The sequence below is a fragment of the Salmo salar genome, chromosome 16, assembly GCF_965601325.2.
Source record: "Salmo salar chromosome 16, fSalSal1, whole genome shotgun sequence".
NCBI classification, from domain to species: Eukaryota; Metazoa; Chordata; class Actinopteri; order Salmoniformes; family Salmonidae; genus Salmo; species Salmo salar.
Window position 1 is genome coordinate 37,053,470 of NC_138306.1, and position 27,918 is coordinate 37,081,387.

The following is a 27,918-nucleotide window of genomic DNA, read 5'->3' on the forward strand; positions in this document are numbered from 1 at the left end:
CTAATTTGCAATTGACTGTCATAGCACCACATTAAAATCATCTTGAATACTGTTTGAATGTTTTTCAATTGACTGTCATAGCCCCAAATAAAAAAGTTAATATTGGCTGTTAATTATCTTTTTAAATTCCACATGATTGGGGTTGAGAAAATTTTCAGATATCAAAATGTGGTCTTGGGACAAAACAGTTTGGGAACCCCTGCTATAAGCTCAGCAGGTACTTCTATGCACACAACGGCGCGAGTTCACACAACATTAGGCCTACAGGACTGAGAAGCCAGAAAAATAAAAACATTTACAGATGTTATCGCAGGTGCAGAATTGCTTGTGTTTCTGGCTCAAACAGTGCAGTAATAATAGTCTACCTAGCAATACAAAAAATATATATAATCCAAAAAGTTAAAATAAATAAATAAATAGGCTATCATGCACACATGAAGCACTCCAAACCAAAGACAATTAAGAAATGGACTGAAAACTGGTAAATATAATTAAATAAACCGTAGCACAGTTTGTGAGCTATCCAAATAACGTGTCCACTTAAAGAAATAAAGCCGTAGGCTAAATGAATGTAATAATATGAACTATGAGAAATTACTGGAAATGGCAAGGAATAACGGGATATTGGATAAACATTAATAAACAAAGGGAAAACAAACACCATGGAACAATTAATTCGCACGGATTGGCGGGAGATAGTGAGCGCATTTGTGGAGAAAGAGGCACATACTGTTTCTTCGCCACAATGCCCTTTCTAGTATTACAATTCACTAATGCCTTGAGAGTACCAATAAAACCAGTTCAGCTAGTCTGGCAGGTTGGCCCTGTCTGAGACATCCTTTGAGGCCAAAGCATCACTAGAGGGCGCAAAAGCTTGGGTCTCGCATTGAGCAGTATGTGGGGTGGATTTGTGACGCTGTCATGAAAGGAGAAAAGGAAGAGGCTGTCCTAGACAGACCATGAAGCTTCACTAAAATCCTTTATACACAGAGTTCCGTTGACACAGCACAGAGCATGTGTTTCTGTGTCAGCATCGTGTCTTTGCGCTTCAGGAGCGACAGACAGGATCATCAACATTAAATTGGAGAAGAAAAAAAAACAAGGAGAGACACAGACACAAAGAAAAAAGCCGTGTCCCCACAGGAGCTAGCAATGTCAAGTTTAAAGAAAAGATATTCCAATTCGTCAGCCGAACGGGATGTGGAAGACAAGGAGGTTACGGAGAAGATGCTCTCTCCAGTCGGAGGAGAGAATGGAAACTCAAGCCGAATGGGAAGCCCGGATAAGGTACCCGGGGAAGAGAAGGTTGTCCTAGAAAGAACCATTACCCTGGTGAATGGCGTAGCTATCATAGTGGGTACCATCATCGGCTCGGGTATCTTTGTGACCCCGACTGGAGTGGTGAAGGAAGCCGGGTCCGTCGGACTGTCCCTTGTCGTTTGGGCAGTGTGTGGTGTGTTCTCAACCATAGGTGCACTGTGTTATGCTGAGCTGGGCACCACTATTTCAAAATCAGGTGGAGACTATGCTTACATCCTTGAAGTGTATGGTTCCCTGCCGGCTTTCCTGAAACTGTGGATCGAGTTGCTCATCATCCGCCCGTCATCGCAGTACATTGTCGCGTACGTCTTCGCTACCTACCTTCTCAAGCCAATCTTCCCTGACTGCCCTGTACCCGAGAATGGAGCGAAGTTGATCGCCTGTCTTTGCATCTGTAAGTAGCCAATCTGATTCAATTTACTATTCTCTAACTCAGTGCTACTATATCAGGTGGTTGTTACACACGTTGCATCCATGGCGCCACGTCAGGATTTCGTAGTATGCAAATGTAACTTCCAACAGACACTGTTTTATAAAAGTAATTTTAATGAAACTTCATTTTGTAATTTCCTGGACAATGTTGATATATGGTGCCAAAATCTTGAAAACAGGTAGCCTAGGCCTACTCACTGCGACACTGTTCTCTTGGCAGAGCGCACGCCACTCACCCAAACGGAATGGAACTGTTGAAAAAATAGCGCGTTATTTCATCATCTTTGGTCGGCAGAGGCCGGGGTTTTGGCAGCATTACCCAGGCGCCATATGATCTGATCACACGCACATGGACATTTTATTTATCTTCAGATAATTAACAATTAAAATTAAAATAAGGAAACAAATGTAAATACAATACAAATATAAAACATCATCAACAATAAATTATTGTTTTCCCATAATATGCAAATAACATTAATTAAGTTACACATCTTGCGCACATTATTCTCATGGACCCTTATTGCGCGGGGTATAAACCACAGTAATAATAAAATAAAAGAAAGGCGTGTGATGTGACTCACTATGTTTAATATCAGTATGATGAAGGGATATATTACGTTTCGACACTATCCTTTATCACTTTGTTGATATCATATGCTCTGGTATACAACTGAACAATCTTGTCTTCTCCAACGAACCAATTTGGACAGCTTATATGCCTATACATTCAGTAAGAGTTGGTCTATAAATGTTTTTGTGAATCAGGTGGCACTGTGAAGTTCTACACGTAGATGTTGGCTAGTCTAGTCTGTAACAGGCATGGCTGTTGTGTTGTGCTGAACGATGATTCTTTGTCGTTTTTTAAACAACAAATTGACCAAAGTCGGTACAATTATTTGAAATTTGTTCCGTTTTTTTTCGGTGAGCTCAATGCACACATGGCACAGTTTCTCTAGAGATAAATCAGATCCAGCCTGAACTGTATGATGTTGTAGTTTCCAACAGGCCAATATTCTACATAGTTTAGCGCATAAAACGCATTTGTAGTCTGTTTATTTTATGCCTGCTACGGAAGAGGCAGAAGAATGCACGATCGTGAGGGGATATAGAGAGCAGCTGTTGCTTCGCGAGGTAAAGTATATCTACCTGAAAATACATGATCTAAGTGATTAATAGTTGGTATTCAGCAGTCATAAAAGCATGCCTTATTTACTTTGGAGTACTACGAAATAGTGATTTTTGTCAATCCGCATATGCAGCAGCTCTATAGGGATGAGATGATGACTTGGAATGAAATAAGAAAGTCATCAAATAAAACAAATGTAATAATATACACAACTGAAATATTTGATTAAAGTATGTGAATAAATGATGGTTAATAAGTGATAAGCAGTGGTGAGCAGTCACTACCATCATGGGACTTTGTTTTATTGTTGCATTCTGTGTTACAGCATTCAACCCATATAATAGAAACCGAAATAGAAAACCTTTTTTTATAATCGAACCAAAACCGAACAGACCTCAAAAAGCACTAATCGCTCAGCACTACTGTTGTGCAGTGTTGGATAGTAGTTAGCCAGTTGGGATTATGGGTGGATTAGTTTGAGCTCTGCATTAATTAGCCAACAAATCAAAAACATTCTCACATTGTGGAGATTGCTAGTTATCTCAAGCAGACTTTTCTTTCTGCACTCCAATTCCAGCTCTCTGTTACAGACTTTTGCCCCTTTTGGACCCATCTCTCTTGCAGCATACATTTCTCTGTTGGGGGTATGAATCAGTGGAGGCTGCTGAGGGGAGGACGGCTCATAATGAAGGCTGGAATGGAGTAGAGTGGATGGAATGGAGTGAATGGTATCGAACATGAAAACCATGTGGTTGATACCACTCCATTGACTCCATTCCAGCCATTATTATGAGCCGTTCTCCCCTTCGTAGCCTCCACTGGTATGAATGCCTGATTAAGGTGCAGGAATGTGTGTGTGAACGTCATATGGTATAGTGCCTGCGCTAGTCTCTAATCCCTTTTCTGAGCGTGTAATCCCCAACAGTGACCACATGATAGAGACTGAGATAGAGGGGCAGCCAAACCAGGGCACATATATAGATTAGAGATAGGGTTGAAGCCAGGATGTTGTTGGTCTAGACTCTAGAGTTGACATGGTCAGTCAGGATAGCTAAGCTTCTATTATCCACAATACTGTTCCGTGCAGTTTTGCTAAACCATTGAGTTGTGCTAGGCTAGGATGTTTGTCTGACCGACTGTGTTATTGTTCCAGTGGTTGATTTGGTGTTTAGTAGTTATTAGGTCGCTGTGCTTTAGTTTAATGTATAGGTCCACAGTAGTGAGGTTTAACACAGTAGCCCCCTGGCTGGCTCTGCCCGGCTTCTTTAGCGGGTTGTGGGTTGAAACCTCAGGTTCAGTCCATGTCATTTGTTTAGGAGGCTGAGACTGAAGCCTTTTTGCCTTGGTAGTCCCTTTACTCTGATCCCAGTGGCAGCAGGTCTGCTCTCTCATTGTCACTCTCAGTGTGAGTGTGTGTTTTCGTGTCTGTGTGTGTGCCATTCCTCCCAATCTATACTGTACTCCCACACAGGCCCTCTTTGTTCTTTTTGGTTGCCCAGGCTGATTTTATTTATGGTTCTTTGAAGTGTTCGTTAGTTAATCTTTTTTAATGGGGAGTCAGAGGGACAGGGGGAGGGCCTTGATTTTATTCCAACTAGAATCTGTTTACTGGGTCTCTGAACTATTCCACCCCCTGTGCCGCATGACACACCTCACAGCGGTCCAGCTCACTGATCATTTACATTTTAGTTATTTAGCAGACGCTCTTATACAGAGCGACTTACAGGAGCAATTAGAGTGAAGTGCCTTGCTCAAGGACACATCGACATATTTTTAATCTGGTTGGCTCTGGGGGTTCGAACCAGCGACCTTTCAGTTTACTGGCACAACACTCTTAAACGCTAGGCTACCTGCCGCCCGATCACATATATAATGTGGGCTGGGTGCTGGGCGCTGTGCGTGCTGAGTGGATGCTACGCGAACATTTAGTACCTTCAGCAGGATTTATTGATCTTACTGAGCTTATAAAAGGTGGGAGAATTGTTTTAGTTTTTTTTAGCTCATTCATGTAGACAGTAATAAAAAGGCCTAACTCTCACACACTGTCTCTTTCTCTGTCTTTCCCCAGTGCTGTTGACTGCTATAAACTGCTACAGTGTGAAGGCAGCCACGCGGGTCCAGGATGCCTTTGCAGCTGCCAAGCTCTTTGCCTTGGGCCTCATCATCATTATTGGTTTTGTGAAGATTGGCAAAGGTAAGATACAGCCACACAAAACCACTAACACACTCATCATAATGCACTTTACAGGAGGTGGTACACAGTGAAAACTAAACAGACAAGCCATAAAGTGCCATGCAACAGGAAAAGTGGTCATTTGTAGCTCAGTTGGTAGAGATTGGCGCTTGTAAAGCAAGGGTAGTGGGTCCGATTCCTGCTTCGGATAAAAGTGTCTGCTAAATGGCATATATTGTTATATATTATAAGTCAGGCCCAATAACGATGTGTCAGGTGATCCAGTGCAGGAAGTTGGCGTGGCCTTCATTGCCAATAAGGTGTTTCCCCATAGATGGAGGGTGTCCCCAAGAGAGTGAAGTAACTGTCTTAGCCCAGGGCCCAGATTTTCTAAAGTTATCTATCCGGATTTTGGCTATCGGATAGGATTAAATGTATAGAAATAGAATGTAAAGAACATGAGTCCCCATTCAAGTCAATGATTCATCCGTTCTATTCATTTTATTGTTATGCATTTAATCCTATCCGATAGGTAACTTAAAAAAAACTGGGCGCTGGCAAATAGAAGTCTTCTTCCTGTTGACTAGCAGGATCAAGCATTATCATGATTTATTTTATTTCAGTTTCATATGAGCTTATAAGACACTATATCTTGAAGAATCATGTGCACAAAAAAAAAGAAAATTACGTACAATTGACACGCATGCAAAATAATCATAGCAAGTAAAAAAAAATGTATGAGCAATATCAAATACGCCCTATAATTTCTAGACGCACAAAGGCAGCTTCATATCTCAGCAGCTTAAACATGAGTCAGTCTTTGAGAGCACAGGAAGCTGCTGCAATCACAGAACCAGGAAAAACACCTCATGTTGCACAAAGTAAGAACAGAATGGATAAAAGAAATGGCAAACAAATAATCAATATTATACCCATCCTGTTCCCAACTCAAGGGTCCCAACTGGGATCCTAAGGAAAGTTATTTTCATACGATTATGATCATTAACTTTAAGTGATATAAGTCAAACAGACATCACCATTCAATCCACTAGTGTTTTGGTCCAATTAAGATGTTCAGCCCAAATGAGAGGCATAAAAAACAACGTTATCATGTTCCAACAGTAAAACACTACTCCATTGTCCTGCGGCAGGAAGGAGAGCTGAGGGCCAGTCAGTACTGATTGAGAGATCAGTGTGGACTGATTCAGTGCCCAGACTGGGCTTATGGGCCACCTTGAAGGAAAACAAACAAGTCTTCCAGTCAGACTAATTTAATGTTATGTAAAAGTAATTATGTTAGAATAAAAGGTACTGTTGAAGTGCAAGGAATTGCACTTTTTAAAACCTTTGTCCTGGAGATGCCTGAGATTTTGTAACCTGATGTTTTACAGTAGCAAGTTAGCAAATGAGAATTCCTTTACAGAAGTGTGTGGTTAGTGCATGGGAGCAAATGAGTGATTCAAGCTTAACTAAACAGCTTACAGAGAGGTGCCACCCTACTTACCAAAGGCAAGCCCCCCCTCCTTCAGTGTACCAAGACTGCAATGTCTAAGGTGCATACATTTGCAATGCTGCTCAGGGAACCGTTTCTGAGACTGCTAACCTTTCCCAGGTAACCTTGTGCCCTTAGGGTCCAGATACTCTGTTGGGTGAATATGTGTAGTCATGGCCTGCTGTGTAACCATGGATGGTCCTGTTCTTTCCTGTTGGCCTCCTTGTTATCACATCTCTTTACCCTCTTCTGGTTATATGTTTGGATGCATTTGAAGTTGAGCTGGCACATGAAGTTAAGGGTGAAGTGTATGAGAGAGAATTTCTTTGCAGGCCAGAGCACTGGGCAAAAACTGGTTTAATCAGCGTTGTTTCCATGTCATTTCAACCCAAGAAATCAATGTGATGACGTTAAATCAACGATGAAAACTCATTGGATTTGTAAAAAGTCATCAACGTAAGGGCATTTTGTGTTTTATTTCACCCAACTTTGAACCTAAATCCAATGGCATGGCGAAATGTTTTGTTGATTTCACAATGAATTCACATTAGTTGACATCTCAACCAAATGTAAATCAAAACTAGATGTTGAACTGACATCCTTGTCCAGTGGGGGAGCTCTTGCTTAAAGCACCAGACTAGATTGAATCAATCGTAACATTGGTGGTGGACTTTTAGCCATTTTTGTCAGACACTATAATGCGGCTAGGTAGATTTAATACTAGCAATAATTCAGAGTTAAATATGGTTTCCCGGCTTTCTATCTTCTGTCTTCAACAGCAGCCCCACTCTCCTCTCCTCCATCTGCATGGTCCTGTCTGACTCTTCCAGTGGTCACAGACAGATGAATGGCAGGCTCTAAGGGGGAAAAATATATTTAAATAAAGAAGAGCTATGGGTGTCTGTGTCTGCAGGGTCAATATGTTAGTGCTGGGTGGGAGTGGAAGTTGGTGAGGGGCTTATGTCAGATGGGCGTTTTCTCACAATGGATTTGTAAATTAATCTCTTGTAAGCCCCAACGATCATTGGTTACTGTCTGCTTTTCACAAAAAGTTTTCACAAAAAACAGCAACTTTAAACACTTAATTGTTTGTTGTTCATTCTTACACAGACTGATCTTTCTAATAGAGGCAATTTTTGATGAAGGTTTTACTTGCAATGATCATGGTAGTGGTTGTCTTTACTTGAATTAACTTGTTGTAAGTCCCACTGTGTCAGAGCATCTGCTAAATTACTTAAGTGTGTCTATATCTGTATTTCTTTGTCTGTCAGAATGTGTGCGTGTGATAGTTATATTGCTCTCTGACAAACTCAGTGTTGTGAAATAGCATGTATCGAATTATCATGGTCCTCCTGCTGCCAGCTCATGGCTGTGGTATGGAGGAGGCTCTTTCAGAGCTGGACTGCTCTGGTCTGGTCTTGTCTTATCTGGGTGGGACGCCACTGGGTTGGAGAGATACATCTAACGACAGAGGTCAAATGAATGCTCCTCTTGTTCTTTTTCTCTTTTCCTGACTGAGAGACATGCTCACTTCAGTGCATTTTAAACCACCTGTTGTCTATACTGGGCAGTCACCTAGGGTAAAACGGATTATGTATAAGATTCTGGGTCATTCCTTCATTTGGCAATAGGCTCAAGCAGGTTAATGGCAACAGGATTGTTAAAAACGAATCTGATTAGGCTACTGCAATAGTCCAGTTCCTTTTCAATCAAAAGTGTTTTTGTTTGTCTTTTGGAGCCAGTCAGAAGGCTCTGTAGGGACATTCCTTGTCTGTGTGTCTTTAATGTGTGTTTTTCATGTGTACATCTCTGTCTCAGTACATCTCCCCTTGGCTGCTTATGAAATAGGCAGCCCTGCAATAGTTTTGCCGTCACATTTCTTTCTGCTGGCTCAGTTGAAGGAACGGTAGTCAGTATTGTAACGGGATCTCTTAATGGTTTATTTACAACCTGACCCAGCTGCTCATTGTGCTGCTGTGACCAACTTTAACCCCTCCCCAAATACAACACACATACGCCCACTTCCTGGCGGGTAGGACCGTTGGGCCAGTAACCGAAAGATTGCTGGATCGAATCTCAGAGTTGACAAGGTAAAAATCTGTAGTTCTGCCCCTGAGCAAGGCAGTTAACCCACTGTTCACCAGGCGCCGATGACGAGGATGTTGATTAAGGCAGCCCCCCACACCTCTCTGTACAACTGACTAGGTATCAAATCAAAATCAAATTCCCACATAGTCTCCCTGTGGCAAATCATGTAACTGCCAACAGTATCTACCTGTCAAGCCACTCCGACATTGCTCGTCCTAATATTTACATATTTCTTAATTCCATTATTTTACTTTTAGATTTGTGTGTACTGTTGTGAATTGTTAGATACTACTGCACTGTTGTAGCTAGGAACACAAGTATTTCGCTACACCCGCAATAACATCTGCTAAATAAACTCAGTAAAAAAATAAACTTCCGTTTTTCAGGACCCTGTCTTTCAAAGATAATTCGTAAAAATCCAAATAACTTCACAGATCTTCATTGTAAAGGGTTTAAACAATGTTTCCCGTGCTTGTTCAATGAACCATAAACAATTAATGAACATGCACCTGTGGAACGGTCGTTAAGACACTAACAGCTTACAGACGGTATGCATTTAAGGTCAGTTATGAAAACTTAGGGAACGAAAGAGGCCTTTCTTCTGACTCTGAAAAACACTAAAAGAAAGATGCCCAGGGTCCCTGCTCATCTGTGTGAACGTGCCTTAGGTATGCTGCAAGGAGGCATGAGGACTGCAGATATGGCCAGGGCAATAAATTGCAATGTCCGTACTGTGAGACGCCTAAGACAGCGCTACAGGGAGACAAGACGGACAGCTGATTGTCCTCGCAGTGGCAGACCACGTGTAGCAACACCTGCACATGATCGGTACATCCGAACAGCACACCTGCGGGAAAGGTACAGGATGGCAACAACAACTGCCCGAGTTACACCAGGAACGCACAATTCCTCCATCGGTGCTCAGACTGTCCGCAATAGGCTGAGAGAGGCTGGACTGAGGGCTTGTAGGCCTGTTGTAAGGCAGGTCCTCACCATCACTGGCAACAACATCACCTATGGGCACAAACACACTGTCGCTGGACCAGACAGGACTAGCAAAAAATACTCTTCACTGACGAGTCGCGGTTTTGTCTCACCAGGGGTGATGGTCGGATTCGCGTTTATCGTCGAAGGAATGAGGGTTACACCGAGGCGGTGTGCCACAGCATCATCGGACTGAGCTTGTTGTCATTGCAGGCAATCTCAATGCTGTGCGTAACAGGGAAGACATCCTCCTCCCTCATGTGGTACCCTTCCTGCAGGCTTATCCTGACATGACCCTCCAGCATGACAATGCCACAAGGTATCCAACTCCGTGTTCGGCGACCCCTGTGTCGGAACTTATAAGTACTTGGATGTGGCTTACACCTGTGACTGAATAATATCTTCCTGTGGAACCTGAAGATGTACAAGGCTTCTGGGATATCTTCATCAGGTTGTGCTCTTCTGTGCATGATTTCCTGCAATACAGGAATGTCAGTGTTCTGCCATGGCCAGCGAAGAGCCCAGATCTCAATCCCATTGAGCACGTCTGGGACCTGTTGAATCGGAGTGTGAGGGCTAGGGTCATTCCCCCCAGAAATGTCTGGGAACTTGCAGGTGCCTTGGTGGAAGGGTGGGGTAACATCTCACACCAAGAACTGGCAAATCTGGTGCAGTCCATGAGGAGGAGATGCAATGCAGTACTTAATGCAGCTGGTGGCCACACTGTTACTTTTGATTTTGACCCTCCCTTTGTCCATTATTCCAATTCTGTTATTCACGTCTGTGGAACTTGTTCAGTTTATGTCTCAGTTGTTGAATCTTGTTATGTTCATACAAATATTTACACATGTTAAGTTTGCTGAAAATAAACGCAGTTGACAGTGAAGTGACATTTCTTTTTTTGCTGAGTTTATGTGTACGTGACCAATAAAAAGTTGCTATTATCTATCCACTGATATTGTATTAAGAAGTTTAAACTACTAGGCCACTGTTTTATCTTTCCCAAATAATACAGCTGGCTCCAAACTAGGAGAACCTAGTGCTGTGGGCCAAGCCAGTATCTCTCTTGACAAAGAAAACAAAGAAAAGGATTCAAATGTTAGCCTTATCTGAGTGGGGTTTGTAGATGTACCTTTTCTAGTGATAAAGATGGGGGTTCATAGAGAAAAAACATTTGGCAGTACGTCCAACCGGATTCACAACCGCAGACCACGCGTAACCACACCAGCCCAGGACCACATCCAGCTTCTTCACCTTTGGGATCGTCCGAGACTGTGGGTTTGCACAACCGAAGAATTTCTGCACAAACTGTCAGAAACCTGATCTGACTGCAGTTCTGCATCGTGAACGACTTCTGTGGGAAAATACTCATCTTCGATGGCCGCTGGCACCCTTGAGAACCGTGCTCTTCACGTATGAATCCCGGTTTCAACTGTACCAGGCAGACGGCGTGTATAGCGTCGTGTGGCGAGCGGTTTGCTGATGTGAACAGAGTGCCCCGTGGTGGGGTTATGGTATGGGCAGGCAGGCATAAGCTACGGACAACGAACTCAGTCGTGAAGTTTGGTGCCATCCTTGACGATGCCTACTTCCTGCAGTGGAGAGAGGAAAGCCATGGGCATAAGGATTGTACCAAACTTCGCTAACCTGCATTTCACTATGGAACATGACGAGAGAGGTCTGAACTTCTTGAATGTACACGTCCACAAAACAGATGGGAGACATTGACCACAGTACCCATCACCCTGAGGACCAACCTGTATAGTCTACCACACTCTCATTTGCACCACCAGCTGAATAGTGTTTTCTTCCTAATTGTCTTCCCCATGCCCTTTATGAACTTGTCCATTCCCTTGTTCTGATTATTCTACTGACGGCCATTGAAGGCCGAAAAGTTTATTTTAACTTTGCTTAAATAAAACAATGAATTCTTAAAGGTGAGTGAGCGTTGAGTATTTTCCTTTTCAATTATGATTACATTCTTTGGTTGCACCTTGACTCATGCTGGTAAGAAGTGGAGGGCGCACAACCAATATATGTGTCATAGAGTTTCAGTGTACTAGCTGACGTTGCAGAACTTTGGGAAGATCCTTACCATGTTGGGATGTCATGCAGGCTTTAGGCTTAGAGTCGGTCAACCTCTACTTTAATCCCCTACCATCAACAGTAATGGAGAATTCACTGATTCCACCACTCAGGGGGCTACCTGTTTTTTTTTTTTTATAAATAAAAAAAACAAGGCAAATGTGAAGTGAATGCCTGAGGGAACACACCAAGGATGGACATTCCAACAGTACCAGCTGGCCCGTCTGAAACACTCTGGGAATTGTTTGTTCAGAGAATGTCTGGCTCTTTGGGCCAGCTGGTACTGTTGGAATGTCCATCCTTGGTGTGTTCCCTCAGGCATACACTTCACATTTGCCTTGTTTTTCTTATTTATAATTTTTTTTTTTTTTAATTAATAAAAAGGTAGCCCCCTGAGTTGTGGAATCAGTGAATTCCCCATTACTGTTGATGGTAGGGGATTGAAGTAGTGGTCGACCGATACTGATTATTGGAGGACAAAAAAAGCCCATACCAATTAATCGGACGATTTATATATATTTGTAATAATGAGAATTACAACAATACTGAATGAACACTTATTTTAACTTAATATAATACGTAAAATCTATTTAGTCTCAAATAAATAATGAAACATGTTCAATTTGGTTTAAATAATGGAAAAACACAGCGTTGGAGAAGAAAGTAAAAGTGTGTCAGATTATGTCGTGGTGTTGTAGAGAGGACCAAAATGCAGCAGAGTTGTGGATACTCATTTTCTTAAAAAAAAAAAAGAGGAGTAAGGCATCCACTGGAAAAACAATACACTAAATGATACTCACGACAGGAACAGTCTCACAGGCATACAAAAACGCAGTGCAAGAACAACTACCCACAAAACCAAGTGACAAACATACTCCTACATATATGACTCCCAATCAGGAACAACGATCCTCAGCTGTTCCTGATCAGGAGTCACAAGACCAACACAGAACATTCACACACACACACACACAAGACTGCCACGTCCTGACCCCAAAACTACTATAACAGCTCCATCTGCTGGTCAGGACGTGACAGTACACCCCCCCCCCGCCCCCCAAGGTGCAGACCCCGGAATGCACCTAACAGAAAACACCAAACAAAATCCCCAACAAAACCCATAAACAATAACCCCTAAACAATAAGGGAGGGAAGGGAGGGTGGCTGCCGTCAACGACGGCACTGTGCTACACCCTCCCTCCCCAACCCACCTATCCTGGAGGTGGCTCAGGTGCAGGACGTGGACCTTGCTCCACCCTCGGCATCGCCCACTTCGGTGGCGCCGATAGCTGCGCCAGGCAGACGGGCCACTCGGGCTGGACCGGAGGACAGGAGGGCCAGTCTGGCAGCTCCGGCCAGTCTGGCGGCTCTGGGCAGGCGGGCGGCTCCGGCGACTGTTGACTGGCGGGCGGCTCCGGCGACTGTTGACTGGCGGGCGGCTCCGGCGACTGTTGACTGGCGGGCGGCTCCGGCGACTGTTGACTGGCGGGCGGCTCCGGCGACTGTTGACTGGCGGGCGGCTCCGGCGACTGTTGACTGGCGAGGCTGGGCTGACGCACTTGAAGCCTGGTGCGTGGTGCTGGTACTGGACGTACCAGACTGGGAACACGTACCTCCATGCTAGTGCGGGGAGCTGGCCTGGGGCTCCATTCTTGCCCCGCAAAACTGCCCTTGTGCCCCCCCCAAAAAAAAAAATTGGGGCAGCCTCTCGAGTTTCCTAAACTCTTCCATCGCCCTGGAAACACTCCTCCTTAACTCTGCCCACGTCCATCCTTCCTCCTCGTTCCTCTGCTGCTTGGTCCTGGTTTGGTGGGTAGTTCTGTCACAGATTATGTCGTGGTGTTGTAGAGAGGACCAAAATGCAGCAGAGTTGTGGATACTCATTTTCTTTTAATTCAAAAAAAGAGGAGTAAGGCATCCACTGGAAAAACAATACACTAAATGATACTCACGACAGGCACAGTCTCACAGGCATACAAAAACGCAGTGCAAGAACAACTACCCACAAAACCAAGTGACAAACATACTCCTACATATATGACTCCCAATCAGGAACAACGATCCCCAGCTGTTCCTGATCAGGAGTCACGAGACCAACACAGAACATTCACACACACACAAGACTGCCACGTCCTGACCCCAAAACTACTACAACAGCTCCATCTGCTGGTCAGGACGTGACAAAGTGCCATATGTGCCATGTAAAAAAAGCTAATGTTTAAGTTCCTGGCTCAGAACATGAGAACATATGAAAGCTGGTGGTTCCTTTTAACATGAGTCTTCAATATTCCCAGTTAAGAAGTTTTAGGTTGTAGTTATTATAGGAATTTTAGGACTATTTCTCTCAATACCATTTGTATTTCATATACCTTTGAATATTGGATGTTCTTATAGGCGCTATAGTATTGCCAGCCTAATCTCGGGAGTTGATAGGCTTGAAGTCATAAACAGTGCTGTGCTTCAAGCATTGCGAAGAGCTGCTGGCAAACGCAGGAAAGTGCTGTTTGAATGAATGCTTACGAGCCTGCTGCTGCCTACCGCCGCTCAGTCAGACTACTCTATCAAATATCAAATCATAGACTTAATTATAATAACACACAGAAATACGAGCCTTTGGTCATTTAATATGGTCAAATCCAGAAACTATCATTTTGAAAACAAAACGTTTATTCTTTCAGTGAAATACGGAACAGTTCTGTATTTTATTGAATGGGTGGTAACCCTAAGTCTAAATATTGCTGTTACATTGCACAACCTTCAATGTTATGTCATAATTATTTAAAATTCTGGCAAATTAATTACGGTCTTTGTTAGGAAGAAATGGTCTTCGCACAGTTAGCAATGAGCCAGGCGGCCCAAACTGCTGCATATACCCTGACTCTGTTGCACTGAACGCAAGAGAAGTGACACAACTTCCCTAGTTAATATTGCCTGCTAACATGAATTTCTTTTAACTAAATATGCAGGTTTAAAAAAAATATACTTGTGTATTGATTTTAAGAAAGGCATTGATGTTTATGTTTAGGTATATCGGTGCAATGATTGTGCTTCTTTCGCAAATGCGCTTGTTAAATCATCACCCGTTTGGCGAAGTAGGCTGTGATTCGATGATAAATTAACAGGCACCGCATTGATTATGCAACGCAGGACAAGCTAGTTAAACTAGTAATATCATCAACCATGTGTAGTTTAACTAGTCATTATGTTAAGATTTATTGTTTTTTATAAGATAAGATTAATGCTAGCTAGCAATTTACCTTGGCTCCTTGCTGCACTTGTGTAACAGTTGGTCAGTCTGCCACGCAGTCTCCTCATGGATTACAATGTAATCGGCCATAATCGCCATCCAAAAAAACGCAGATTACCGATTGTTATGAAAACTTGAAATCAGCCCTAATTAATCAGCCATGCCGATTAATCGGTCAACCTCTAGATTAACGTTTAAACCACGCATGCTCACAGCCTTTTGAACAAGCTCTAAATTATATTAGTGATATTTTGTCTGGGTACATTTGTCTAGCCCTGCACTATTTCAACGGTTTCAAGTTGATCATGGTGCATTTGTTATCTAGTGTTTTATCATTCCAGGACCCTGCTCTGACACAATTCATAGGGATACTGATTCTGTCCACTTTGTGTTCAATGAATCAGTCAACTTTGGACTTACCTTTCCAACTCCCTTTCTCTCCTTCCAGGTGACACAGTCAACCTCCTACCAGAAAATTCTTTCAAGAATTCAAATTACGACTTTGGGAACATTGGTCTGGCCCTGTACAGTGGTCTGTTTGCGTATGGGGGCTGGTAAGTAAAGAGAACTGGAACTTGACTGACATCCAGGACTATTGAACACTAGGCCAGCATTTTGTCCTCCCTTCTAATCCCATTGTAAACCCCCTCTTAGGAGGACTGACTAATTAAGAACTCTACAAAGTGAATTGAAAAGTCTGTTCAGACTAATCCTCCCCATGCATGGTGTTCACTCCCTCTTTCCCCATCCCTCTCCCGCTTTCTCCTCACTAGCTAGGCTTCCATCCAATTGGCAACATTTGCATGCAAATATTCTAAAATCTGCATAAATGAAATATGCAAATTATCTCACAAGTGGTGTGTTTCCACCAAACTTGAATCAATGTGTTTCCATTTGTATTTCCAACTCTACCGATAGTTTTGTCACAAACTGTTGGGTTAAATAGCAAATGTGCCTACTCTGGTCTTGGCACACAGCTCCAGTCTACATGATGAATTTATTTTTATTTAACTAGGCAAGTCAGTTAATAACAAATTATTATTTACAATGACAGCCTAGGAACAGCAGGTTAACTGCCTTGTTCAGGGGCAGAACGACAGATTTTTACCTGGTCAGTTTGGGGATTCGATCTAGCAACTTTTCGGTTACTGGCCCAATGCTCTAACCACTAGGCTACCTGCCACCCGATGATGGATAAGAGCGAGAATGTTTTTATTTACCAAATGGCAGTCAAGCATTGATCATCATGTCACCAGAATAAGACCCTTGATATTTTATTGGAAAGGACCATCAAGCTCATATCTTGCACTTTCACCACCCTGTAAAGGTCATAACTTGTTTCATCTGCATCCCATTTTAAACTGCATGGTTTCCCAAGTCGTAGTGGGAGGAACACACACCATGTCATCACGTGGTTTCAAGTTGACTTCCATATGGTGGTGTTTACATCAATATTTGCGCATAAAGGCATTTCCACCGCCATTTCTCGCATAATTAATTTTACAGACACAAAAGATCCCACTATGTCAAATGAACAAATTATCTGCCGGCATTTACCAAATTGTACCAAAACTTCCTGTTTCCATCACAGCTGTCATATTTTCTTTAAATATGATGACTTTACTTGCATAAAAACTGTGGATGGAATTTTAGTTACAGTCTCGCTCTATCCTCTCCCGCCTGGTCTTTTTACCACTGTGTGTTATGTTTTGTTCGATGAAAGCTATGGTTTAATATCCTCTCACCCTCAATGAAATCACAGCCTGTCTACGTTACAATAGATTTACACACAGTGTTCTGTTCTGACTGTCTCTCTGTGTATCTAAACCATGTCTTCTTTACCTTGCAGGAATTACTTGAACTTCGTTACAGAAGAAATGATTGAACCTTACAAGTGAGTGTCCAAACTATTCTATGGCTGGGGTCCAAACACTTAAAAGACACACCCTCGTCCACTTATCCTTGCCTTATGCCCTTGGGGGAATCCCCATTGCCATTTTGGAGGGCGGTCCAAATGATCAGCCAAGCAAGGGAAGTTTGCAACGTAAGAACCTCAGCCCTCGTTTTTAGTCGGCTTTGCGAGTGTACAATTATGTTCACTCCGGGGCCTGAAACTCCACATAATTCAAACCACGACGATTGTACATCCGCTAAGAAAAGTCTGCGAAAACTTAAAAACAACAATGGAGAAGTCAACATACAAGTGTAAGTAAAAATGAATGCAAATAAGTTAGACATTTTGCTACTACGTAAAAAGTAAATATGTTTTTGGAAATTGTAGAAATAAAAATGTCCTTCTTCAGAAGTTCCAGCTAGACAGGCTAATGTTAGTTGCTAATTAATTTGCTAGCTATCATACAGTAGGCGTATATTAATAATTATATATTTAATATAAGTAGACATGCACTCATAATTGACTGTTGCGTATATAAAGCACCCACAAGCTACCGGTGGCTGAAAACAGTCATTGCGGGATGATTGTGTGGTCCATTTAAAAATAATTCCTTCCTCCCTCGCCCCTTGCCCTGCAAGTGTATACTCGTCAGACGTCATGTTACGTCATCAGAAGTGTCAACTTAATTTGAGGGCTGAGGGGATAGGGTGTGTCTTATAAGTGTTTGGACCGCACCCTATGTTCCTTGTAACATACTATTGGTCAAGAATGACTACCTAGCATTTTGAAAAGAATTGCTGGTACATGCATGTTTTATGTTAACACGATTCCTGTGTCAGTCCGTTTCAAAGTTAGAATTACTTCAGATTTTCTTCCGATGTAGGTAAACAAAGGAAGTAATATGTCAGAGGTGGCGTGTTAAACTCTATAACCACTCACTGCCCCCTCCCACAGGAACCTGCCTCGTGCCATCATCATCTCCCTGCCCATCGTCACTGTGGTGTACGTACTGACTAACCTGGCCTACTTCACCACTCTGAGTCCAGAAGAGATGCTCAGCTCTGAGGCTGTGGCTGTGGTGAGTTCTCCCCCATACTGAACCAGCCTGTACTAGTCTCTCGTGACGGCCTTATGGTGTCGAGATTAGCCTGTACATACTGTACAGAACCGTCTGTCTCCACTTGTACACACTCGATATCAGGTTACGTACATCACTGTGTCTCAGTACACACAGCCCAGTGACTGGTAGACAGACTTTGTTTGCTGATATTGTTTGTGTTTCTGTCCTTCAGGACTTTGGAAACTACCACCTGGGCCCCATGGCTTGGATCATCCCTGTGTTTGTGGGACTGTCCTGTTTCGGCTCTGTTAATGGCTCTCTCTTCACATCATCCAGGTATCTCACAAACACACACACCCTTATACCAGTGGAGGCTGGTGGGAGGAGCTATAGGAGGATGGGCTCAGTGTAATGTCTGGAATGGAATTAATGGAACGGTATAAAACGTATAAAGCCATGTTTGACTCCATTCCAGACATTACGATGAGCCCGTCCTCCTATAGCTCCTCCCACCAAACTCCTCTGACTTACACTTATTAATTCACACACAAACTCCCATGCTATGTACAAGTATGCTCTTTTGGTTTGTGTGTATGTATAAATACTATAACCCCAGTTCTCTTTGTCAGGTTGTTCTTTGTGGGCTCAAGAGAAGGCCACCTCCCCAGTCTGCTGTCCATGATCCACCCTGACCTGCTGACCCCTCTGCCGTCACTCATCTTCACAGTACGTAACCTCTCTCTGACCAGGTGCTTCTCAAAACTGCCCCACCATCGAGGGCTCTCTTCATTCAATATGCTAAGTAAAACATAATATTGGAACTTGTAGTCAAACATTGAGCCTGAGGATTGAGGCTCAGTATTATGGTCATTATTAGCAATTTTTCATGGCTGTCGACAATAGTCACTGCTGTGTGCTACGTTCACAAACCTCACTCTCATACTTTCCTCACAGTGCCTCATGACGCTGCTGTACGCCTTCTCCAACGACATCTTCTCTGTCATCAACTTCTTCAGTTTCTTCAACTGGCTCTGTATTGCCATGGCGATAATCGGCATGATGTGGCTGCGCTACAAGAAGCCTGAGCTGGAACGACCAATTAAGGTGAGAATATGTGTAATGTCTCTAACCTGTTTTCAACTGATCAGGCACCAGAGAGAGAGCTCTTTGTTTGCGGCTGACGCATGTTCATTTTCAATTTAGTCATGTAAAAACTGTCACACTGGCATTTTCCAGCCCTAATGCCAGGTTCAGCAGTTTACCTGTCTAACATCGGTTCACTTGCGCTGAGGTGGGAGGGGTGGCAATATTTGAAGTATGTCCTTAAAAACACGTGCAAAAGTGACAATTTCATGCAGCGCTAATGGGAAGTTTTAAGACCCACAAAATGCAGGTCTTAACGGTAACTCAGTTGATAATGGCATGGATGGTGAGAGCGGAACACAGGCCTATCCAGACATGATGCACAGTGCCCATGGAAGAGCGATGTGCATTTTGTACCAGTGAATCTTGTATTTAGAAACATAAAAAACAGTTTGTTTCCTCTCATTTTGTTTAATATGATTAAAAAACAAGAATGCCTACCCTCCCCTTAATCAAGGCTGGTTTAGCAGCATCGCATAGGTGTCTTTTAATCCTGGCCATTAACCAGGTAGCCTATGAATAAAGGGCTTTTAAATGGTCTACTGAGAGTGCTTTGAAATATATATATAAATATATACATTTTTTCCTCGTGTTTTCATTATTCACAATTCACATACCTGCGTACTTCATTTTTCTTGTTCGAGTAGGCTATCCAACCTCATTTTCAAGCGCGCCACTTGTCCGATTAGCAAAGACACGCCCGCTCCTCCAAACTATTCAATCTTCCTATAATGCCATATCAATTGCAATTAGATTTTTTTTTAAATCTGCCTCGAACATAGGCAACGATACAATTGACAGGAGCCTAGTATTTTGTATACAATGAGGGGGAAAAAGTATTTGATCCCCTGCTGATTTTGTACGTTTGCCCACTGACAAAGAAATTATCAGTCTATCATTTTAATGGTAGGTTTATTTAAACATTTACGCCTTTGTGTGCACAGTGTCATGGAACGAGATAAGCGATTTGTGATATCATGCATCTGACCCGATCCTATTTGAAAATATTGTTGTTGGTTTAAAAAAATATAACTTATTAGGAAGATTCACCATCCATGGGTTTTTGGTGAGTATGTACATGGCTCGAATGCAATGCAATTTTGTCTGCTATATCTGGACAAATGCAAATATGGTAACTTCGTACTGAATCTTTATCCAGCTTCTTTGAAAAGTTTGGATCTGGGAAAAATCCTCTAAATTGCCTTATCTTATTTCTAAGTTGCCCCTGTATCCCACGGGGAGCAATTATGGTGCCTGTAACTGTATTTAGACATAGCTTATTTAAAACCGGTTTTACATTTTTAATAGAATTTCAATAGAATTATTCATATCTTATCAATAGCCTAGTGAATTTAATCTGATTATTGACTACATTTTGCATGTCCATGTCTGCAATTTACAGTAGTTCTAGTCCCTATATACACACACAATGCCGTCGGGGGTAAGCCAAATAAAAATTCTTCACATTTTCAAACACTCAATTTATATTTTCCAACGGGGCTATACATTTGTGTCAGGTTTTTTTCTCACCTGAGTAGCCTCATTTCACTGCCAAAAATAAAATGAAACCATCTAGTGTTCAGCGAAATAACGGTGTCAAATACAGGTAGCCTAGTCAAATAATTAACATCCAATCACATTAACCTTACTCTCTCGCGGGAATTCTACTAATGGTGTGAATGTAGCAAAATGTTTCTGCTGCTCATTCCATTTGCTCGAAAATTGATTAATGGTTAAAAAAAAGTAAGGCCCGCATCCATAGAGACACATACCAGCTCTACTGGTAGTACTGCTACTACCCCCTTACCCGGGAAAGCACCGAACAACAGACAGGAACGTTGGACCATCGAAGCGGCTTAAATATGATGAGAAATACATTGATTTGGGGTTCACCTTTCCTCAGCCACAGTGTGTTATATGTGCAAAAGTACTATATCACAACTCGATGAAACCTTCACTCTTGCGCAGACATTTTGAAACAAAACATGGCAATTTGAAAAATAAGCCAGAATTAAGACGACTTTCTAGTAGTAAGACATGTATAAAAGCAACAGATACCATTAATAAAAAGGGTCTAGAAGCGTCTTAAATGGTGAGCTACCGAGTGGCTAGGACAGGCAAGCCCCATGCTATTGTGGAGGACTTAGTTCTTCCTGCTGCCGCGGATATGGCTGGGACAATGCTGGGGGGAAAGGCACAAAAAAACTGTACAGAAAATTGTTACATTTGTTAAAGCGTGCAATGATATGGGCAGCGACCATGTAACACTTTTACAACATACCGAAGTGTGGTGGTTATCAAGGGGCAAAGTATTGACACGTTTTTTTGAATTGAGAGACGAGCTTAAAAGTTTTCTTTAATGACCATCATTTTCACTTGTCTGACCGCTTGCATGATGACGAGTTTCTCACACGACTGGCCTATCTGGGTGATGTTTTTTCTCACCTGAATGATCTGAATCTAGGATGACAGGGACTCTCCGCAACTATATTCAATGTGCGGGACAAAATTGAGGCTGTGATTAAGAAGTTGGAGCTCTTCTCTGTCTGCATTAACAAGGACAACACACAGGTCTTTCCATCATTGTATGCTTTTTTGTGTGGAAATTAACTCAAGTTTACAGACAATGTGAAATAGCAAAGCGCCTGTGTGAGTTGGGTGCGCAATTACGCAGGTACTTTCCAGAAATGGATGACACAAAACAAATGGATTCATTATCCCTTTCATGCCCTGCCTCCAGTCCACTTACCGATATCTGAACAAGAGAGCCTCATCGAACTTGCAACAAGCGGTTCTGTGAAAATTGAATTTAATGCCAGATTTCTGGATTGGGCTGCGCTCCGAGTATCCTGCCTTGGCAAATCGTGCTGTTAAGACACTGATGTCCTTTGCAACCACGTAGCTATGTGAGAGTGGATTATCGGCCTTCAATAGCATGAAAACTAAATACAGGCACATACTGTGTGTGGAAAAAGACAGACTCTCTCCAATACAACCCAACATTGCAGAGTTAACAACCTTAACAACCTTCTCATTAACTTGTGGTGAGTTATTCACAATTTTTGATGAACGAATAAGGTTTTATATGTAAGATGATTAAATAAAGAGCAAAACTATTGATTATTATGTTATTATTTGTGCCCTGGTCCTATAAGAGCTCTTTGTCACTTCCCACGAGCCGGGTTGTGACACAAACTCACACTCATTCTTATGTTTAATAAATGTATCGTATAGTGTGTGTGTGGCAGGCTTACAATGATGGCAAAAAACAACATTTGAGAGTGCGCTGACCCTGGTGCTAGAGGGGGTACGCAGCTGCAGGTTGAATGTTTGAAGGGGAACGGGAATATAAAAAGTTTGGGAACCACTGCTCTAGCTATGTTTAACTATGTATTTCCATATTGAAGCAATTCAATTAAAATGTAGACTGCAAAAATGTTCAACATATTTAGCAAATATGGGGCAGGCTATTTAACGGACTAGGCTATAGCAGAATAATATTCGTAAATACACTACTTGAAGCAACCACCTATTTAGCCATGGAGCACGGTCCAATTGGCCAGTGAGGGGCCAAGCGTCGACACACCCACAACTTGTTTATTCATCAAAACCTACAGCCAACAGTAAGATTTACCATTGCAAAGGAAGGGAGATGCCTAGTCAGTTGCACATCTGAGTTCATTCAACCAAAATGTGTCTTCAGCAATGTGTCTTCCGCAAAATGTGTCTTAACCCAACCCCTCCGAATCAGAGCAGTGCGAGGAGCTGCCTTAATCGATGTCCATGTCATCGTCGCCCAATAGAGCGCAGAGAGAGAGAGAGAGGGAGGACGATAGAAGAAGAAAGAAAAGAAGGAGCTTGAACTGGTTACTTGGCGGCGTAGACCGCAGTGTGTGACCTGCCATTGGCATGAGCTGCTGGCTAGAGAAGGTAGAGCAGCATGTGCACTGACACAGTCGCCCTAGGACTGTTGGACACACAGAGACCCTTTGTGTGACTGTGGGTCCTCTGCCTGCCCCCAAAATGGACCTATAATGGCCTGAACCCATCTGTCTGGTTGACATGGCGATGTGTTAATGAGGGGAGTGGCCGAGAGAGGCAGTGAAGTGAAAGAGGCCAGCGCTGCACAGTTCAGATCTCTCTCGATCTCTATCCATCACAGATAAATCTGTCCTGTGTGTTTGTGTTGGGACTGGGTTTGGGACAGATGACCCTACAGTGGCTCTGTGCCACAATAAAGGAGGGGTTGGAAGGGTTCTTCAACATTGACCATTCAACTCTCTGCCTTTGAATATCTCGCTCTCATATACCCGCTTGCTGGTACTCATTTAGTTAGTGTGGATCAACATCAGACTGCATTTGGCAGCCTCTGAAAATGTCAGTTATTGGTCGATGTTCCACATTCAGCTGGATGTGAGTCAGTGTTCTGATCAGAGTTTGACTATAGTGCACAAACACTCCCCTTCCCTCTCTACTCAGCATTTCACATCTAACCCTCCTCAGAGTTTTAACCTTAAGCATTTACCTCAGTAAGACTGATGAAAGAGGTCCATTTGCTATATATTACCTTCTACTTTCAAAATATTGTATTTTAAATATTCCATTTAGTAGATGAAGATGCTTTGCGAATTACTGTCATACAATTTCACAATATTTTCCTATTTTAATTCCCTCAAGATGGGTTTAGTTTGAATCCAGTCATTCTCTGTGTATTTTGTTAACGGAAGTGTCCGTGTGTTTGTCTGTCATGGTTTATTTATTCAGTGTCACATTTAAATGTTTCCCCCAGGTGAATATCCTGCTGCCTATCAGTTTTGTCCTGGCTTGTATGTTCCTTATCGTGGTGTCCATCTGGAAAACACCTGTGGAGTGTGCCATTGGCTTTGGCATCATTGCCACTGGAGTGCCAGTCTACTACATTGGCGTTTGGTGGCAAAACAAGCCCAAATGGCTCCTTCAGTTTATCTGTAAGTTTCCGTTATGAATTGCTTCAATGCACTCTCTGGACCTATCTGCATGATTGTAGTCTGTTTCTGATTACACAGTGATTGTGACTTATGGTGTGTTTCTCTCTCCAGTCTCTTCCACGGCGCTTTGCCAGAAGCTGATTGGGGTGGTACCACAGGAATCCTGAAGAGGACCTAAAGCGACGAAGCCCCTCGACATACAACCCCAGTGACCACTGATCTATCCCTCACCCCTGGAGGCACCTACCCCTGCTCCCAGTCTACACCCTCACTCAGCCCCCATCAATGTTTTTAGTTCTAATCATTCCTTCTGATCTCCTAGTGTTCTAGTGCAGGAGAGCCATGCTGCTAGACTGCTGTGCCCAGCACGGTCCCCCTCCACCCTACTCATACTGTAGCTGTTGGGATACCTTCAGACAGGTTGTTTCAGTCTTCAAGATTTTGTTGATTTTGTATTTTTGAATGTCTTTGTACCGAACCACAGCTCACAAGTGTTGTATTTATGAGGATTATGTTACTTCTGTTTGCAGAGAAATGTCCTCTCGTTCAAACTATTCTTTCACTGAAGGTTTGGCATCCTTGTGTTCATGTAGTTGCAATCTGTGCTTTCAGTCAGTTGTGATAGACATGTGTGGCCTGGCTTGGTGCCAATTCCTTGTAGACCAAAGCTAGAATTGTTTGTTCAGATTTCCAAGGTAGACTCACTGTTTCACAGTAGTTCTGCCATTACCCAGTTAGTGAGTCAACTGCATTCCCAGAAGGGCATCATGTCTGTTTGTAACCATGGCTTCCATTTCAGCAGCTTACAGGCTGTTGAACGCAGACATTATGTGTTGTAGTTTGGGTGTTTGTTTTTCTGGATGCTTTTGTTTTCAGCTTTTTTGGGGAAAGGTTTAATGTATCTGTAAAGGATAGTGAAATATATATTTGATTACCGTAATTTGTGGACTATTAAGTGCACCTGAATATAAGCCGCACCCACTGAATTTAAAAAATATTATTATATTAAACATAAATAAGCCGCACATGTCTATAAGCCGCAGGTGCCTACCGGTACATTGAAACAAATTAACTTTACACAGGCTTTAACAAAACACGGCTTGTAAAAAAAAAAAATTAGCAGTAAGCTTTAGTTGTCTTTTTGCACTGAGTCAATTCCTCACGCTGCTGTTTCCAACATCTTATCGACTCATTAAGACCAAGCTCCCGTGCAGCAGCTCTATTTCCTTTTCCAACAGCCAGATCAATCGCCTTCAACTTGAAAGCTGCATCATATGCATTTCTCCGTGTCTTTGCCATGATGAGGGTGACATAATGACTACCGTAATCAGAATGATGGGAAGTTTGAGAGCGCTCGATTTAATCTAAACAGTAAACAAAAAAGTTGTTTGACCTCAACCCGTTCGGCAATTTCATTGGTCTAATGAAAGCTTCATGCCGCCACAAAACTGAGTACGTCACAGAATGTGTTTTTTTTTTTAGAAAAAAAATTTGAAAGCGGGAAAAATCCATATATTAGCCGCGTCATTGTTTAAGCCGCGAGGTTCAAAGCCTGGGAAAAAAGTTGCGGTTTATAGTCCGGAATTTACGGTATACTAATGCCTCTCATAAAGCCAAGGCTATTCAGTTCCCTGACTACAAACACACTTGAACTCATCTGACCCCAGAGAAGCTGAAGACTGAGGGTAGACCGGGAAATGGACATGTAACAGTGATTGGAGCTTCAGTGTTATAATTCTTATATGATAGCACCCCTCCCCATCTACGGCAGATCAGACTGGCTCACTGCACCTTGTGCACCATGTTGTAAATCCCCTTTGGCCGTTATTTTTGAAATCTTTGTAGATATACATTTCTACTTTCATGAGGTAGATGCAGTTGAGCTTTTTTTTAATGCTGTCAATTAACTTTTTTGTAAATCCAAGGAAGTCTTAGTTTCCCGTGAGATTTCTGATTCACAAATAGACCATGCGTGGGACATAATTATAGTTATTTTTACAACTATTCCGAGTATACAAATTACAGAGACCCTTTTGCTTGTGTGTAGATTTGTCATTAAATCACCAGTAGCCTTCCGACTGTACCATGTCTTACCTCAGTGGACCTACAGTATCACAGGAATATAATATAGCTGGTTGTAAATCTTACAAATATAACATCATGGTTTTTAATGCTGATGTAATGCAAACTTGTGAACATAAGTTGCCTGCTTGACCTCAATCCAGACTACATACATTACAAGCAAGGACTTCATCTGTTCTTAGATCACAATGATCTTGTGGGTATCGTCAGATGCACATGGGTATTGTTGCTATTAACTACTGTTATGTCAAATAGTTTTAAAACGGGACACTTTGTAACAAAGGCCCACAATAGGAGCACTGACGTCACAGTGACTACTTTTTACCTGTGACAAGGCTGGCTAATAACCTCAGAATTTTGGGTTAGAATGGGCTATTGTGGGTATGTGAGTGTGTATATGTCTTAGAATAGGGTCACAGCTGTAAAGATGATTTCATTGTTTTAGTGTCTGTTTCTGTGCTTGCGTGTGCCTACTGTATGTTGTCACTACTGTCAGCAACTATCAACTTCATAAAAGGATTTCTACACTTAAGTGTGATGATGAGATTTGTGTGGTAAAGGTTTAATGAGGTATGGACCATGGTTGTTGGAGACGTGTGGTTTCCCCGTCAAAAAGTGGGTAGGCAGGCAGGGCATAGCAGAGCAAAGGTTAAATCCAGTCTTTGGATACAGATGCCTCAGAGGGTGGGACAGGGGAGATGTAGGACTGGAGGTGGATGGTTGACGAGATTATTAATTCATTGTTATTCTTATTTTTTTTTGCTGAAAAAAACTGTTCTAACAAAAATCATCCTGCAGAAGCTTGTCCAGACCTGTTTGTTTGAATGCGTTCCTCCACATTGTAGCACGGTAAAGCTTGGTAAAGCCAATGACGTGTTGTGCTATAGACCACATGGTCACTGTGGTAACCATATAGCTCATGAGTCTGCTTTCCCATTGGTTTCCTGGAGGATGTGTCATTGTATGTAGAACAGCAGAATAGCTTGCTAACACTCCAGCCATCAGAAGATGTTACCTAATTTAAATAGTACTGTAGAAGGTTTTATTTATTGTAGGAACTGTTAGTCCCCACATTTTTTTCAGGGCATTTGTGAAAGTGCTTTATGAATAAATCTTGTTTTTTTCCATACATGTATGTATTGTCCAATTTTTTGTCTCTTTTATTCTGTGTTCTTATCATTTTAATAAAATATGTTTCAATGCAATCCTCTTTGTAACTGATTTGTAAATACATTACAGGACGTGCTTCACATTGACTACTTGTCTGGACAAACCCACTGGGCACAAACATCTGTTCAACATCTAGTTTTGTAGAGTTGCCAACTAACATGACTTCAACTTCAAATCAACAAAAACATAAACCATGTCATTGGATTTAAGTTTAAAGTTGGGTAAAAAAAACTTTGATTCAATGTCATCACATTGCATTTTTTTGTTAAAGTGACATGGAAACAGCATTGATTAAAATCCTATTTAAAATTGTATTTGTCACATGCGCCAAATACAACAGGTGAAACACTTACTTGTAACGGCCATCGAAGGGAGTAGACCAAGGCGCAGCGTGTTGAGTGCTCATCATATAATTTTAATAGAACACTTTAAACAAAACGAGAAAACGAACGACAGCCAAACAGTTCTGTCAGGAACATCAACTAAACAGAAAGTAACCACCAACAAAACCCAAAGGAAAACAGGCTGCCTAAGTATGGCTCCCAATCAGAGACAACGATATACTGCTGTCCCTGACTGAGAACCATACCCGGCCAAAACAAAGAAATACAAAACATAGAAAAAAGGACATAGAATGCCCACCCTAGTCACA

General features: G+C 42.2%; 1 protein-coding gene across 1 annotated transcript; it reads left to right on the forward strand.

Moving 5' to 3' along the window:
• The first annotated feature begins 910 nt into the window (after nucleotides 1-910).
• On the forward strand, nucleotides 911-27,301 carry LOC106573635 (large neutral amino acids transporter small subunit 1). The gene is made up of 10 exons (XM_014148863.3): nucleotides 911-1,714; nucleotides 4,950-5,075; nucleotides 15,399-15,504; nucleotides 16,800-16,844; nucleotides 17,799-17,922; nucleotides 18,137-18,240; nucleotides 18,534-18,630; nucleotides 18,859-19,008; nucleotides 23,837-24,014; nucleotides 24,126-27,301. Exons 1-10 carry the CDS (start codon nucleotides 1,153-1,155, stop codon nucleotides 24,179-24,181), a joined length of 1,548 nt encoding a protein of 515 aa, XP_014004338.1. The 5' UTR covers nucleotides 911-1,152; the 3' UTR covers nucleotides 24,182-27,301.
• The last annotated feature ends 617 nt before the right edge of the window (nucleotides 27,302-27,918 follow it).

Excerpts from the sequence above, each read along its gene's own strand:
- LOC106573635 (XM_014148863.3), top strand. The coding sequence starts at position 1,153 with ATGTCAAGTTTAAAGAAAAGATATTCCAATTCGTCAGCCGAACGGGAT. Across the intron at positions 1,715-4,949 it reads GATCGCCTGTCTTTGCATCT|TGCTGTTGACTGCTATAAAC; the intron begins GTAAGTAGCCAA and ends GTCTTTCCCCAG. Across the intron at positions 5,076-15,398 it reads TTTTGTGAAGATTGGCAAAG|GTGACACAGTCAACCTCCTA; the intron begins GTAAGATACAGC and ends CTCTCCTTCCAG.